This window comes from Myodes glareolus, chromosome 11 (assembly GCF_982192425.1).
Source record: "Myodes glareolus chromosome 11, mMyoGla1.1, whole genome shotgun sequence".
Taxonomy (NCBI): Eukaryota; Metazoa; Chordata; class Mammalia; order Rodentia; family Cricetidae; genus Myodes; species Myodes glareolus.
The window spans coordinates 56,271,949-56,289,333 of record NC_142036.1 but is presented as its reverse complement, the minus strand read 5'-3'; the positions used below and the strand labels follow the sequence as shown (position 1 = coordinate 56,289,333).

Genomic DNA, 17,385 nt, shown 5'->3' with positions numbered 1-17,385 from the left:
TATAATAATTATTATTATTCAAAATAACGCAAAGACAGGATTTTTAAATGTTTTCATTGCAAAGACTTAACAAATATTTGGGTTCTAGGGAGATGCTGCAGTTGGTGAAGTATTTGCTTTGTAAGTGCAAAAACCTGAGCTCAGTCTCAAGAACCCTATCTATGTGTGATCTATAAACCCCATCTATGAGAGAGCAGACACGGTAGTAGCTCCTGTGGGTAGTCCCAGCACCAGGGAGGCAGAGACAGGAGATCGGCCGGCCCCAGTTAATGAGCAAGTTCCAGGCCAATGAGAGAATCCGCCTCAAAACATGAGGAGGTGGAGTCTGACCAACACCACTCAAGGTTGTCTTCTGACCGTCACAGCATGTACACACTCGTGCAAGCATGCCTGCACACACACACATGCACGCCCACAATCACACGCAAGTGCACGGAGAAATGGCAAGTATTTGAGGGGACAGCCATGCTAATTACTTTGATTTGGTCATGCCACAGAAACATATGTCAAAACACGGCATCCATGAACTATACAATAATTATTTGTTGTGGGTGATTCATTTCTCAGCACATATACTCACCCAACCTATTCAAAATTATTTGTCAAAAATAATTTATTCTGTCTCCTCCTGTCCCAGGGTATTTTATTTTCTGGAGTCTGGTGTGTGACATAGGTCACAATGCCTGTGACACTGACGGGCTGGGGGACGGGCTTAATTGCACTGTGAACTGAGGGCCTGGAAGACAGCAAGGCTCCTGCCTGGTGGTCTCTGTACCTTTTGTGCCTGAAGTATTTGCTGTCACCTTATCGCTTTGGCTCTCACTGGCAGCGAGGACACAATCTGTGCCGCTAAATCCCTGAGGGCTAAGCCAGAACATCTCTGAGTAAACAAACAGAACAGCCGGTTACTATTTGCTGTTTGTACATCATCTTGTAGAAATGAAATTAAACAGGTCTCCACTTGTTGAGCAAACAGAGGGGATGAGAAAGGGCTGTTTGGTTCCTTTTGTTGTGGGCAAGAAACTGCTCCCATTGTCTTCCATGAGACAGACAACCAGCTTACATAAATGGCCAGTGTTGGTCTATGCCGGACAAACAAAAAAAATAAAAAACAAAAAAACCCACCTCCATTACCCCATCTCCTTGAGTCCTTGGAGCCAATACTGCCCAGAGTGAAAGCCAGAGTCTCAAGGTCCCAACCTGGCAGCCCAACGGCCAACAGTGTCTGCAGAGCCTGTGTTGTATGGGACCTGAACGACGTGGGAATTTTCAAAAAATTATTTAACCCTTTAAAGTCAGGACATTTTGTCAGCTACCACTAAAAGGAAACAGGCTCCTGGAGAAATGGCTGTTCACAGGGTGGGGGCAGGTGGAGTCCAAGACATTTTTATCTGCCTATCACGCAGCAAAGTCTGCACACAATGGTGGACGCCTGTCAGAACCCAGGAACAGACTGAAGGAGGCCAAACAGGTGACACGTTGGGATCAAAAAGAGCAATTATGCTGTACTAACAGCGTATATTGTGTTTAATCTACACATTCCTGAATACATAGTGGTATTAAGTTCTTTTCTAACAGACAAACAAAAGACTAACCAGTAAGAAAAAAGTATAGTAAAGCAACTGTTATAATAATTGAGTCAGGAGAAAAGTCACCAAGCGTCATAGAACCTGTCGCCTTACATTTATTAGGATTTTTGTTTGCTTCATTTGGGGCATTTTTGTTGCCATTACCATTTTGAGACACAGTTTTAGTGTGCGACCCTGACTGGTCTGGGACCCAAAGCTAGCCTTGAACTCGCAACCCTGCTGCCTCTGCCTCCCGTCACCACACCCACCTGCATCTCTGCTTTTATGCACTTTATACACACAGAGTTATGTGGCTACTATTGGGACAATATGGAGCCTTCGGGTGTCAACTATGCATTAAATAACAGTACTGAATTGCTGATAAGTTTCACAGCATGGTTATTATATAGAAGAATGACCTTGTGTCAAATATCTGGAGAGCCAAAAATGTACGGGTGGAGCAGAGGAGTAAGGGAAAGAAACAGACAGGAACAGAGAGTGAGGACTGCGAGGCTCCAATGGGCTCAGGGTCTCAGCTGTGCTAGTCTTTTAGCTTTTAAATGTTCTGAACTTGGGGGCCAGGCCGACGGTTAGGGGTAGCTTCATAAGCCTGATGGCTGAGACCTACTCCAAGAACCGACATAAAAACTTGTGTGTCGCCTTTAATGCTAGCACTCTGGAGGCAGAGGCAGGCGATCTCTGAGTCTAAGGCCAGCCTGGTCTACAGACTGAGTTCCAGGACAGCCAGGGGAAATCCTGTCTTTTTTTTTTTTTAAATATTTATTTATTTATTATGTATACAATATTCTGCCTGCAGGCCAGAAGGGGTCACCAGGCCCCATTACAGATGGTTGTGAGCCACCATGTGGTTGCTGGGAATTGAACTCAGGACCTTTGGAAGAGCAGGCAATGCTCTTAACCGCTGAGCCATCTCTCCAGCCCCGAAATCCTGTCTTGACAAAACAAAAACAAACAAAACAAAAAAGCAAAGAGTTATGTGCGGTGGTGAAGTTGCACGCGGTGGTGTGGATCTGTCATCTCTGTACCCCTCTTGGGAGATAGGAGGTGGAATCAGAACCACCTAGAAGCTGGTGAGCCACTCAGCTTGGGACCCAAAGCACAGTAGCTGAACCAGAGAGACTCTGCCCCAACAAGGCAGAGGGCTTGCAAGGGCTGACTCCTGAAAACTGTCCTCCGGCCTCCATACGCATGGCGCCACATGCATGCATGCACTCATAGTCACATAACACACATGCATGCAGAAAATAAATAACACATAGTCTTAATTTTTCTTCCAAAAATTGTAGAGAAAAAAAAATCTTAGGAGACATCACACAAAATTCTAATTTCTTGCTAAAAGAACTAAAAACTTATCTCCCTGAGTGGGTAGCCTATGGGGCTGAACATTGACCCCATCCAGAGATGTGAGATTAGCAGTCTGCTCTGCCCCTACCTCTCCACACTGCTCCCCACACATCCACCTTTGTTCATGTATGGTGTTGATGTGATCCTTACCAATGCTTGAGTTTGCAAGTCTAGTCCCCCACAGTCCATAACAGATAATGCTGAACATGCCTAAACAATGAGGAGACGAGCACTAATTTTCATTACTAATGGATTGCATTTTTAATCCATTTTCATAAGCAAATTGAACAATTTGAAGAATAGAAATCTGGAAAGGACTCCATTTAGCCATAGTAGGATTAAAAATTTTCCCTGTCTTTTTCTTCCTTTTTTTTGCTAGGACCAAATGCCACAAGATTGCCCACTGAGGCTTTAACATTGAGTGAGTGGATGCCTTTAGAAAGATCGGAGCATTGGCTAGGCTGTGTGCTGGGGGTGGAGGGCACTCTCGTATGTTGGTGGTACTTAGTGGCGGGAGCCTGGCACAAAGCTCACATATGGTGCTTAGTTAATGCTTTTGTTGAATAACCAGGAGCCTTAGGGGTCCCGCTTCTCCCAGCAATGCCTGGCAGCATGTTAGTGACTCGCCACAGTATCTGTGATCTGAGTTTACAGGTGGTGAGCCTCCTGGGGAGCCTAACGCTAGCTCGGCACGGAGCATGTCCCATGTTCAAATCCCACCCTCTGCCTTTCTCTCTGAGCTTTGCTTCTCTCCTCGGCTATTCCAGATTTGACCTTCACTCTTCTGTTCCTGCATCCTGCGGCTGCCTGGCTGCAGCTACAGTTTTGGCTCGAGAGCCTTGTATGCTCCCCTCAGCAAAAAGTCAGTGAAGCAGTACCAGGCAGAGACATAAATCAGGAGATAAGGGTGGGCAGGCTTCCAGGAGGCAGTAGAGCTTGTCCAAGGTCACCTGACAGCCCTGAGCAGGATCCAACACTAAGGTCCCTAGCGACAACTCTGGGGCCATGCAATCACAGTTGTGTCCCTACTGGAAGGTGGGGTGACGGGGAACAGCAGCTTCTCCCAGCACCATGCATGCTCTGTCAGGTCAGCTGAGAACATTTTCTGCCAAGCAGCATATAGCTGTCTCCTTCACAGCTAGGCACCTTCCTCATTTTTGTTTTCTCCTAATTGCTTAGAACAGAAACCTAATGCTACAAATATATCAGATGGCTGTATCTACATAGAATGTTTACTTATACTTTACTCAGTAAAAAGATTAGGCATTTTGTCATCCTCCTGGAAGATCCGATGTAGATCTTTTTGGGGTGACATTGTTCTCCTTAAGGATGCATGCTGCAGGACCAGCAAAAGGTCTTAACAGTTAAGATGCTTGCCCAAAAGCCTGATGATTTGAGTTCAGTCTTCAGGATGCCATGGTAGAAGGAGAGAGCCGGTTACAACAGGTTGTCCTCTAACCTCCACCTGAAGTACACTATGTCACATGTGTGTGTGCACGCGCAGAAACACACACAAATAAATGGGATGAAAAGATTTTGTAAGAGTGCACACTGTTGGCACTGGATAATGGCTCAGTTGGTAAAGTGCTTGCTATTCAAGGATGAGGACCTGAGTTCAATACCTTGGACCCACCTAAAGAAACAAGGCAAGACTAGGCAAGGAGGTGCATGCCTTCAATCTCAACACTGGGGAGGCCGAGATAGAAAGAGCTTTATGAGTTCAAGGCTAGCCTGGTCTACACATGGAGTTCGAGGTTAGCCAAGGCTACATAGAGAGACCCTGTCTCAAAACAAAATGAACAAATAGGCCAGGTATGGTGGCTCATGCTTCTAGCACCGGGAAGGCAAAAGAAAGCAGATCCCTGGGCTCGCTGACTAGACAGCCTAGTCTAATTGACAAGTTCCAGGCCAAAGAAAGATCCTGTCTCAAAAAAACCTGGATGGATGATGGCACCTGAAGAAGAATGATAACATTCAGTCTCCACTTGCACAACAAACACATGACGAATTTTGGGATGTTTACAGTAGAGTGAGTTTAGCGGCTTCGCATAGCCCATGCCAGGTCTCTACCACTAAGCGACCTATCTCCAGCCCACGGTAAAGCTTCAGAAGGACACACCCCATCCACTTATTCTCATCTCTGTTGGGGGCAAACAATAACTTTCCCTTCTTAAAAAACAAAAGACTCTAGAGTAGGGAATGAGGATCATGAGGAACCCTCCTCCCCTCTGACTTCCCTGGGAGCCACAAGTCACAGAGACGGCCCTGTAGGAGAGAGAATAAAGCAGATTGTGAGAACCCATGGCCGGTGAAAGCAGAAGGGCTGGGTCTGCAGTCCAGCTTCCTGTCTAGGAGAGTTCTGGCAAATCATTTACCACCCTGAACCAATATGCAAAACAGGACACAATCGCCACCTTCTGAGACGCTCACTAGTGATAATCGTTGAGTCCTAGCAGCGCAGCCACGTCTGCTGGGCCACCAGCTCCTTCCTATCTGCCAAGTGAAACCACGTGACACCCTCTGCTTCTTTAGCTCACTTTTCGTGTCTTGGAGGAGAGAGAGCTGTCGCTCAGGCCTAGCTGGGCTTCCAGCTGTTTAACTGAAGTAGCTCTGGCCCATTCTGTTGCCCTCTGCACCACCTGCCAGAGGTAGGTCACCCAGACATCCAGAGCACAGTGTCCCGTCTTTGATCTCCTCTCTCAACAGTGCTACCATTTCAGCCCACAGAGAATCAGCAGCAGAGACCGGGAACCTAAGAAGGAGCTGGAAGTTTCGTGTTTTCCTTAACCACACAGTCCACTTTGCTGGATACATAGATATCACTGGGGGTGTGGGATAGGGGATGGGGCTGGGCTGGAGTCAAGCACGTTTATAAGCTTGCATGTAATCTATTCAAAGCCACTTCCCACCATGAGGTCCTGATGGTCCAGCACATGATGCCTGGCTTTGTGTGTGTGTGTGTGTGTGTGTGTGTGTGTGTGTGTACACCCCATACACATTCTTGTGTGTATGTGGATTCATTTGTGTGTGCCACTGTGCACATTTGAAGGTCAGAGGACAATATGTTTTCCTGCCCACAAGCTTTGGGAAATTCTCTTGGCTTCACTCCAATCTCCCTGCAGGGGTTGTTTGGATTATAGCTGATTATAGCTGGTCTCCATAAGCAGCTGACTTTTTTTTTTTCTAACATGGTTTCTGCAAATTCAAACTCAGGTCCTAGCACTTATGTAACAAGCACTTTTACCCACTGAGCCATTTCCCTAGTCCATACCTGGCTTTATGACTTAAGGTTTCTCTCTCTCTCACTTTCTCTTTTTCTCTGTGTAGCCCTGGCTGTCCTGGCACTCCCTCTGTGGACCAGGCTGGCCTTGAACTCAAAGACATCTGCCTGCCTCCACCTCCTGAGTGCTGGGATTAAAGGCATCTGCAACCTCTAGAGACCTTTCTGCTCTCTGACTTCTTGCTACTTTCATAACCACTCTTCCTGCCATGCAACATGTCTTTAACACATTTAAATGTGAGTAACATGTTTGTTTACAACGAAGTTATGGAAGGGGTTTGAACGCCACACCCCCTGCCCTTTCGCCTGATGCTGTTTTGTGTTTTCCCACATAGTAACTTGTTTATTGTTGCTCTCTCTTGCTAAGATGCAAGCCCATGGCAGCAGCAGCCAAGGATGGCGCCTGGAATGTGGCAGGGTTCTATAAACACACACCAAACTGATGTCAGTTATCTTGAGCAAAAACACCTCTCCCCAAAAGAAGCCGAATGGAATTGGTTCTTTTCTTCCTCTGATAGAAAAGAGATTTGAAAGAGACCCACTGAGCTGACACAAGAGTGATAGTAACTTGTCCCTAGAGGAGGAGCTAACTGTTTTTAACAGAGCAGTTGTTTGCTTTTTGTAATTTTATGAGACAATGGTGCTGCCTACTGCTCCAAAAAGACAGTCACTTTCTCTTTCTCGCTTTTCTTTTTTACAAATTCAATTATATAACCTAGGAAGATTCCAATTGAAAATTAAGATATTGAAGAGTCGACTCTCACAGAGTGTCTTGGTGAGCACAGGGTTGCATCTTCTTTAGATAGTGATATATTAAAAATAACATTACTTTATAAAACAGAGTCACACTTTCCCCCTCTGGTTGGCATAAAATAATGCTATTTGTAGTGTTTCCAGTTGAGAGAGAGAGAGAGAACCTTTGGTAAAAAACTCAGCAAGCTGGAGGTCTGGATATTCTAATCCCCTGGCTACAGCTTCCTGATGGGACTGCACACCTGAAAGGGAGACACGGAAGAGGTGCCGCCTTTACAACCACCCAGCTGGTTGCTAGACAATCACCTCCCACAGTTACATCTGTTTACGGAGAAACAACTACAGCCCTCGGAAGTTTGCCGTAGTTACTGGGCCTTACTTTATTTTGTGAAGCAGAGTCTGGAAAGATCCACACGAGGAATTCTCAATTCTGTTACTATATGCGATCCCAGGGACCGTCCCACCAAGGCAACGGGAGCCGCATAGACAGTTTGCTTCACCAGCTATAGACCATCTGTGCGGGATAGCACTTGATCTGATCTGGGAATCTTATTGTCCCCAGATGTAGTATTAACAGTCATGGGGTTTACAGTGCACATGACAAATGCTGTCATGGGTTCATTGGTGGATAGTGAAGCTAAGAAAAGGAACCTGCAAAACACACATGTGCGCGCGCACACACACACACACACACATACACACGGGCATGCACACACATATATACATACACACAGGCACAGGCACACACACACGCACATGCACACGGGCATGCACATACATATACACACACACGCACAGGCACATGTACACACACACACACACACACGCACACACACACACGGGCATGCACATACATATACACATACACGCACAGGCACATGTACACACACACACACACGCGCACACACACACACACACAAAATGACTTGCTTGGCACAGCACAGAAGATAAAGCTGGATGTTATGATTTTATCGCCATATTGTTTTCTCTCTCTCTCAGGAAGGTCATGTTTCCCACCAAGGGTACCTTTTCTAGTTTTCCTTTTAATATTAAAGTGTCTGATTATTTAAGAAGAGTAGGTTAAGAGGGTTCAGTGGGTTCTTGTTGCTGTTGTTGTTCTTAAGTCCTGACTGGGCTGAGGATGCAGCACAGATATAGTACTGCCAGGTGTGCGAGAGACCCTGGGCTCAGTCCCTAGCATGGAGCTCAAGGCTAGCCTGGTCTACAGCATAAGACCCTGTTTCAAAGAATGGAAAGAAAACAGCATGGCGTGGAGGCACAAGACTATGATCCAAGTACTTAACAGGACTCTGAGCAGTCCTGATAACTCTCCGTCAGTTGCTAGAGAGAAAAAGGTTTGCTTTGAATCTTCAGTGGTCCATGAGTCCAAAACTGACACTTTTAATAAAAAAAAAATCTTGGCAGTCTGGGGTGGTGGTGGGTCACACCTTTAACCCCAGCACTTGGGAAGCAGAGGAAGGCGGATCTCTGAGTTAGAGGCCAGCCTGGTTGACAAAAAGAGTTCCAGGCCAGCCAGGGCTCCACAGAGAAACTCTGTCTCTAAAACAAGCAAGCAAGCAAGCAAGCAAACAAACAAACAAGCATCTTGGCTATTCAGAAGAAAGACAGATACCTTAGCCAAGATGGTCAAAATCCCACTTCCTGCCTCAAGCTGCCTTTCTTCTGCTTCTGCAATGGGGCAGTCTGGGCCAGCCCTCCCATCAGGACTGAGGTCGATGAGGCTCCTTCACCCTTTGCTCTGAAGTCCCAGTTGGAGTTTTCCCTTCACCCCATGAGGACTATGAAAAAGCCTCAGCTTCTCACTGGAATCCAATACTCCCTCCCACCCCCCCCCCAGGAACACACCTAGTTGCAGTCTCCCTGTAGCGGCTACCGTATTTCCTATCCAGGTTAGTATCCCTAGAGCTGCAGAGCCACACTCAAGTCCAAGCTCAGCCCGCCTGAAACTCAGCCACTCCATTGCATCCCCTATTCCCCTCGAACTTCTAAACCCAATCCTAACATGCTTTCTATACTCAAGGACACCCGAAGAGCTCTTGCCAGCGGTGGGGACCCAAGGTCAGTGACACAGGCTCTGCCCATTAGGACCTCAGCACACCAGAAGTGAGATTGGGGTGAATTTTATTCCATCCCCCCTTCCAAGAGCTGAGCTTCTGAAACAACTTTGCACAACACTTTTTTAGGTACAGTTAGGCTCAGTAAGAACGTATTGGATCAGGGAAGAAAATATGAGTTCACTTCCCAAACCCTCTTAGCTACCAAATATGCAGCAAGCACAAACTAGATATTTAGGAATACCATATAAGGTTGAAGAGCTAGAATTAAAGGGACAGAAATCAGCAATCTTCCCACCCCTTACCTAGACTAGAGAAGAGAGAAACATTGAGTTTAGGTGGTGGCAGCTTTCTGCTTTGAAATCCGTGTGTACAGTTCCACCTCCCGAACACATGGGTTTTCAGCCGAGAACACAACCTCTGTCATAGTCATCACACGCCTCGCTCTTTCTCTTCCAGGTTATATTTTATTTATTTTGGTAGGTGGAACACGCGGATGCTACTGAGCAATATGGGAGTCAGAGGTCAGCTCGGGGGAAATGATTCTCTCTCATTCAATTAGGATTGACCCGTAACACCTACTTTTTCCCAAGAGTTTATTTTATTAGCCCCCCAAATTCAATAAGAACATTTACTGGGAGTCTAGCAGGTGCCACCGTGTGTGCTAGGAGGACACGGAGATACAGAGGCAAACATGCATAGCATATGTTCCCACACACATGCGAGCACGTACAGAGGCATACATACCCCCACACAGCCCAAGAAAGCAGGAAAATGGATTTAAAATACTAATAGAAAACAGTCTAGGAACTTACAACTCAAGAACTATAGCAAAGTTGCATTGTTTTAAATTCTGCATGTCAGGGACTCTCGAAAAGACTGTCGGCAGATGACACCATAAAGGGGGAGAAACGAAATGCCTCAGTTTCCCTGCAAGTGCTGGCTGCCACACAGCTCCTTTTCACCTTGCTTACTTCTTACATAACCGGTTCTCTGCGCACAGACTCGGATTTGTGCCTCTGAGGACACAAGGCTGTGAGGGAAAGGGGGCATCACCACATCGGACAGCGTTATCTAACCCAGAAAAAGCGAATCTACTACCTTGAGCATGCGGATTTCTCGCAGGGCGATTTTCTTTATGACAGGGTCATCTTCAGTTTCCAGAAACCTCTTGATGGCCACGATCTGACCCGTGTCCCTGTTTCTGCACTTGAACACCACCCCGTAGGAGCCTTCTCCAATCTTACCAATTTTTTCATATTTCTCCATCTCGGGAGGAGTAAGTCTTGAGAATGAACTTTCGTACAGTTTTTAAACGTTGTTTACGAAATAGGTGGTCGGCGGACCGCACTCGAGCCCCATGGAGTAGGGACTGTGGGCCAGGAGCTAGAGAAAACAAGGACACTAAGTTATAGAATTAGGACCAGCCAGGTGTGGACTCCACCCCCAGCAATGACATCACGTCGTGGTCAAGACTGGGAGCCTACAGGTGGCGGCCGGGCGACCTAATTTCAATTGTCTGTTTTCATTCCCTAGAGCTAAAGATGTAGCCATCATCCTAAAACGAGCCGAGCTGTAAGATAAGCTATCCTTTTAACGTTATGGTTCATACGATCTAAGACACTTGAGCTGGCTGGAGCACCGCGAAGGCCAAGGGTTTCCCCGGTTCTAATTTCGGGTCTCATTTCCTCCGGAAGAAGACACCGGGCGGGCAACCGGGGCAACGGGGGACCGCAAGGACCTCCTGCCTCTACTCCCGGTGCCTCTCGGCCCAGCTCGTGTCCAGCCGCCTGCAGCCAGGCTGGTCGCCGCCGCGATCCCCATGGGAACCGCACCGGGCTGGGCGGGGCCGCCCTTCGCCCTGTTGTCCCCGCAGTCACCTGGCAGGGTCCCAGATCTCACGCTGCAGGTCCCCAGGATTTAGATCGCGGACGGCGCTGCGTGGAGCATCTGCGAGGATTCCTGCACCCGGGCCCTCCTAGAAGCTGGTTCCTGCTACGGTGCCCAGGTCCATACCTTATATCAGTCACTCCTTGGTGTCCCCTCCTCGCCTGGGAACCCCTGGAGGGGTCCTGCTGCGTCGGTCCTGCCCCGTCCTGCTTCAGGAAGCGAGAGAGTCAGGTTGGCCTTCCCTCCCTTGCAGTGGGGCCTTGGCGTGGTACAGAGCAGAACCTGCCTTGATTTCCCCAGTCACCTCCTTATCGAACCTGCTAGAGCACAGCGACAGTGGCAGCGGATGGATCTAAGAATTCTTGAAAGAAGGTAGCGCGCCACCGGACAGACAGCCTCAACACTCTGTCAGCCCTTTCATCCCTTATGCTAGGCGCCGAGGTGTTGTGTACTGGAGACAGGACTTCAGCAGAGAAAATGTCTGCGAAATCCGGGCCAGCCCTGGTCAAGGAACTATGCAAATCTGCACAGAACTGAGGAAGAAGCTGGGACTGGGCACACAGGGCGTGGCAGTTGCCTGGCAAAGGGAGTGCGGTATAATGAGGTCTGGGGATGGACTAGTGGTGGTCTGGGACCCTCCCAGAAATCATGTACGAATGCGAATTCCTATTCTTGAATTTTTGTCTTCTCGATAGTTTTGCCTTTCCCAGAATATCGTATAAATGGGAGCATACACTGCGCAGTTTTTGAGAATAAGCTTCTGACTTCACAGAACGCGTCGGAGACCCACAGATCTTGCATTCATCATCAGTGTCTTTCTTTTTATTGGTGGGTAGAGTCCTGGTGTATCAATGTACCGGTATTTGTTTATTCACGCCTGGTTGAAATTGTTTCCAGTTTGGAGTGATTACGCATGAAGTCACTATAGATGCCATGCATAGTCCTTTCTATGAACATATATTTTCATTTTGCTTGGAGAGGACTGCTAGGTTGCATATCAAGTTTATTTCTTGTAAGTAACCACCAAAATGTTTTCATCTCTGGCGGTTCCATTTTGCCTTCCCACTAGCAATGTTTCCAGTGTCGGAATCCATGTGCCTCTGAATTTAGTCACTGAAATAAGTGGTTAATGATTTTTAATGGTTTAAATATGAATCTGAAGCCTATTTGCCCTCTGGATGTGTTCTCACCTCAGGGACCCGAGAGACTTACTTTAGTCCTTAGGGATTTTTGTATAGACCACAAAAGAGGGACAATTTTAGTTTTTCTTAATCCGTTTGATTTTGTTTTTCTATTCACTGGGTAGATTCATCAGTGTGCTATTAAGGGTGACAAGACCGCTGGGCAGTGGTGATGCACTTTTTTACTCCCAGCACTAGGGAGGCAGAGGCAGGCAGATCTCTGTGAGTTCGAGGCCAGCCTGGTCTACAAGAGCCAGTTCCAGGACAGGCTCCAAAGCCTCAGAGGAACCCTGTCTCAAAAAACCAAAAACAGACAAAAAAGAGAGGCAATACCATACCCTTCATATTGCTGCTGAAAAGACCAGTAAGCATGATGCTGGTTATCTATTTATTATTATTATTATTATTTTATGTTTGCTGTAGGCAGCTTCTAGGAGGACACTTAATGACCCCGCCTCCTGACAGTTGTGTCCTGATGGACTCTCATCCCCTTACCCACTTTGTCCCTTTTTTACATAAGAAATTCTTACCTGACCTCAGGTATTTGGGTATATAAAGGAAGTTTACAAACATTTTCTGAAATTAAATCATGGAGAAATTTACTTTAAAACAGTCATTTGGGAATCAGGTATGGTGGCATGTTCTTGTAAATCTAACACTTGGGAACTAAAGGCAGGAGGATCAGGAGTTTAATAAAGTCAATCTTTCTAGACAACACAAACAGTCCAAGTCAGCCCAGTCTATGTGAGATCCTGTCTCAAAAAACCCCACCCCTACACACCACACCACACACACATATACACATGCAGGCATAAACACACACACACACACACACACACACACACACCTATATAATTTTATAATTTATTAAAGACAAAATGGATATGCTTGTTTATTTCTATATAAAGAATATTTAATGATGCAAGAATTTTTTTCAGAGTTGATCAATACCTGAATTTTTATCAGACTCAACATGGAGATAGTGTTGTACGTAACTATGTGCTAGAGAACAGCAGAAGTATTTTAGGGCCATTTCAAAAATTATGGAAATTTGTTTTAAATCTCAAGCCAAAATTCATTTAATGGCATTTTAAAAATAAAACTCAGGTCAGGAATCCAAACAATGATTAAAAAAGCAAAACTAAATGTTCTAACAGGGCAGGTTAGTGAGATATTAATTGGCTCGTTAAAAGCTGAAGAGCTCCAGCAAAGTATTAAAAGTGTTTGCTTTCCCATAATTAAACTATCAAACACAGAAAAAGCATGGTGCTCATAATATAGAGAAAGCACTGTGCTCAAAATGAGCAAGAGCCTTAAATCTGAGGGCAGGTGTTTTGGGTGACGCTGGTTCACAGCGAGCAGAAGGAAGGTTCTCACATTGCAAGTGTACATGCACGCCGTGTGTGCGGAGCAAAGGCGGCAATGAAGAGACTCGACCCATCGCAGCTGAGCACTCTCAGAAGCCCTAAGCTTTGCTACTTGTTTGGTTTTGAATCCACCCTTGGCGGTCATGCATTCAGGAACCTTCCATTATTTCCCATAGTTTTTCTTGACCCCCTCCAATTAGTTACACAAGCCATCACCCCCCCCTCCCCATAATCACACAGCTGCCACTGAGAACCCCTGCAGATGCCTATCTAGTGATTTCTTTTTAAGGACTCTGAGGGGATGCGCTTATGAGAGGATGACTTCTACCTTGGGTGCCTTCGCTCATCTGCTCTGAAGAAGGCTGGGCGACACGCTGTGAGCGTGCCATGGAAGGGAGCTGCCAGGCCAAGGGGCAGAGCAAAGCCGATCCTGTCAGAACCCTGTGAGTGAGCTGGAAGGGGTCTCCAGACCACCACGACAACCTCAACTCAACCTGTGAAGCCTCAAGTCAGAGGACCCGAGGAGCCACCTGGGCCACACCTGGGTCTCACCTGGGCCTCACCTGGGCCACACCTGGGCCACACCTGGACCACACCTGGATATCTAGACTGAAAACCTGTGAAATACATGCTTGTTGTGTTCTGGATGGCTTGCTGAGCACAAGGAGAACTAACCTTCATAATGTTGACAAGTTCTCTTTAATTCCTTTAATTTCTTTAGATACACAAGCCGTCACCCCCACCCCCATTAGTTAAATCATGAATGAATGCTGAATTTATCAAATTCTTTTCTCCACCTATTTCTTTTTCCATGTTCATGGGTGTTGGTATATGTATGCACGTGTGTGTGTGTGTGTGTGTGTGTGTGTGTGTGTGTGTGTGTGTGTGTAGGCCTGAGGTTGAAGTCAGGAATCATCTTCCGTAGCTCTTTGAGCTTATTCTTTGAAGCAGGAGCTCTCAGTTACACCAGAACGCAGCTGTATGGCTGGTCTCACTAGCCGACTTGCTCTGTGGAACCCCTGGCTCCACCTTCCAAGGCTGGAATTCCAGGGAGGTGACCAAGATTGCCTAGCATTTATGTAGTTTCTGGGGATCCGAACTCAGGTCTCCATGATTCATGGCAAGAACTTTCACCACTAAACCATCTTCCACCCCCATCTTTATCGACTGAGATGACCATGTGATTTTTCCTTTTTAGGTCTGTTGGCACAATATTGATTTGGAAATGTCAAACCAACCTTTCACTCCTAGGATAAACACACCTCTCTTATATTTTGTCATTCTGATATATTGCTGGGTTAGAGCAGTAGTATTTTTTGGTTGGTATATATAAAGATTTGTTTATTTTCATTTTATGTGTTAGCGCTTTACCTGCATGTATGGATATGTACCACATGCCTGCTTGGTCCCCAGGGAAGTCAGAATAGGGCATCAGATCACCTGGAGCTGGAGAGATGGATGTGTGCTGAGCTGGAGAGGTGGATGTGTGCTGAGCAGGAGAGGTGGATGTGTGCTGAGCTGGAGAGGTGGATGTGTGCTGGGAACGCGAGCTTGGGTCCTCTGCAAGAGCAACAAGTGCTTTTACCTGCTAAGCCGACTCTCTGGCCCATTGGTAGACGTGCTTGTTTTGAGATACATTGATCTGTAGTTTCTTTATCTAGTGAAGTTGATTTGCAAATGATTTGGAAAATGTTTTCTGTTCTTATATATTCAAGAGATAATTACTTTTGATCAATACCATGAATTCCTTAAGTGTGTGGTAAAATTTAGCAGTAATTCCACATAGGCCTGGACTTTTCCTTGTTGAAATAGTTGTTAACTACAAATTCTATTTAAGAAATCAGAGGACTATTAAGGACATTCTATTTCTTCTTGAGAGAGTTTTGTTTGTTTCTTTTGTTTGAAGAATTTATCTACTTCGCCCCATATTAATGAGTTTATCAGGTTTGGTTGTTCAGCGTTATCACATTGCACTGCTGCCTGACAGGTGATGTTCTCTTTCATGTTTTTCGTTGTTTGTTGGATTCTAGGTCTCACTGCGGCACTCGGACTAACCTTGAAATTTGTGATCCTCCTGCTTCAGCTTTCAGAGTACTAAGATTTTACAGGCTTGTGCCATCATGCCAGGCTTTGTGTCAATCTTGATATTGGCAAATGTTTTCTCTGATCAGTTTAGTTCACTGATTTTCTTAGTCTTTCAAAAGAACTAGCTTCCCTTGCCAGGCAGTGATGGTGCACACCTTGAATCCCAGTACTCAGAAGGCAGAGGCAGGCGGATCTCTATGAGTTCAAGGCCAGCCTGGTCTACAAGAGCTAGTTCCAGGACAGCTAGAATTCTTACACAGAGAAACCCTGCCTCAAACAAAACAAAACAAAACAAAACAAAACAAAACAAAACACCAAAACTAGCTTTCCCCCCATTTTATTGAGATTTCCTTATTGTTTTCTGTATTTTAATTACTGATTTTATCTCTTTAGTTTTTTTTTGCTATGTTTTGCTTTGATTTTAGTTTTTTAAAGATAGAAGCTTAGATCATGAATTTTAGGTATGTCTTCCATTTAAATATGACTTCAATGCCACTCCCAGACCATTATGAAGAGATCATGGAAATCTTAATGTGTTGTATTCCCATTTTCTTTTTGTTAAAAATATTTTCTAATTTCCTTTGTGAATTCATATTTGACCTAAGGATTATTTTTGCATACATTGTTTAATTTCCAATGCTTTAAGAATTTTCCAAATATCTTTCTGTAATTGATTTCCAGTTTAACTCCATTATTTTCAGAGAACTGGCTGTGTATACTTTAAATCATTTGAAATATGTTATAGTTGGTTTTATGACCCATAATATAGTTTGGGTTGGTAAACATTTATTTTTGACAATTAAGAAAATACTTTGAAATAAAGCGAGGATGTCAATGTAAATTTTTCCAGAGCTATCTCGCCCAAAGTTCATATCAGGTTAAATAAAGTTTGTTTGGAAAATTAACTTTACAGACTCCACAAGGTTCAGTGCCCAAGGATCGTGGAACAGGGCCAGGCCCAGTGGTAGGTAGTTAGAGCATGGCCCAGTATGCCAGCTGCTTAGGCCTAGGCAGGCAGTGAAGCAGAAAGCCAGCGTGACTTCCAGCTGTGAGTTGTTTGTTTGGAGAGAAACTGGAGCAAAATATTCCAGAACGACTCTGAAAGGGAGACAAGTGGTTCCTGTCGCCACAGGAGAGGACGCGGGGGCTAGACTGCCAAGCAAAAGTTCTTTCAGCTGGCAAGTGCAGAACTGGTTTTGATAGCAAAGTGTAACTAGGATGGCGTTCTTAGGAAGCTGAGAGATGGCCTGGCATACGGGGTTTCTTCATTAACTGCAAAGACAGTGAAACCCTATAGTTTGCCCCTTGCAGTGGTCTCTTCTTTGCAGGGCAGCCCCTGGAGAGCATAGAGAATGGGGAATTTTGGTCATTTAAGGGAATAATAAACATCACACAGTAAGAGGAAGAGCATGGGGTTTGGAAGCACACCAGAACTGCTACCTTCTTACCTGTGTCTGAGCCCAGGCATGGTGATTACTGTTGCCTGGACAACAGCATCAACCATGTACAACAGCTGATGAACACTGACTTCAAGACAGGCACTGTGCGAAGCACATTTTTGCACATGCTCTTTACATTAGCCTTGTGTAAGTCTATGATAGACAACATTGTCCTGAGGATTCAGAGGAGAAATAAGAGTCAAGAGAGGATGGCTAAGTCAGGAGACAGCTTGCAGGCTGTGAGTCAATGTTAGAATGCTGGCAGTTTGACTGCAGAACCTTCCTTCCTTTTGCCAGCAGTACCAATATTGGGAGTTTTTAGCTGGACTCTTGTGTTCTTATCATGTGTGATATAGCACAACCCTCCTTCCTTCGTTAGCCT

The 17,385-nt window shown here is 45.6% G+C and overlaps 1 protein-coding gene and 1 long non-coding RNA gene across 3 annotated transcripts in view; one reads left to right on the top strand and one right to left on the bottom strand.

Moving 5' to 3' along the window:
- The window catches only part of Cdkl1 (cyclin dependent kinase like 1), a 42,436-nt gene extending 31,006 nt beyond the window's left edge, over positions 1 to 11,430 (bottom strand). Inside the window, exons 1-3 of one of the 2 annotated variants that reach the window (XM_048415369.3) lie at positions 11,249 to 11,430; positions 11,058 to 11,137; positions 10,143 to 10,427 (exon numbers count right to left, since the gene is read on the bottom strand). In XM_048415369.3, coding sequence (XP_048271326.1) covers positions 10,143 to 10,310 — 168 coding nt within the window. In that variant the 5' untranslated portion in view covers positions 10,311 to 10,427; positions 11,058 to 11,137; positions 11,249 to 11,430. Of the gene's footprint in view, positions 1 to 10,142; positions 10,428 to 11,057 lie in introns of both variants that reach the window. The other variant, XM_085697574.2, reaches the window with a different exon arrangement.
- Positions 11,431 to 11,626: 196 nt separating this feature from the next.
- On the top strand, positions 11,627 to 16,469 carry LOC146892381 (uncharacterized). Its single transcript, XR_015004437.2, has 2 exons — positions 11,627 to 11,943; positions 13,769 to 16,469. It is a non-coding gene; the product is annotated as an uncharacterized LOC146892381 (long non-coding RNA).
- The last annotated feature ends 916 nt before the right edge of the window (positions 16,470 to 17,385 follow it).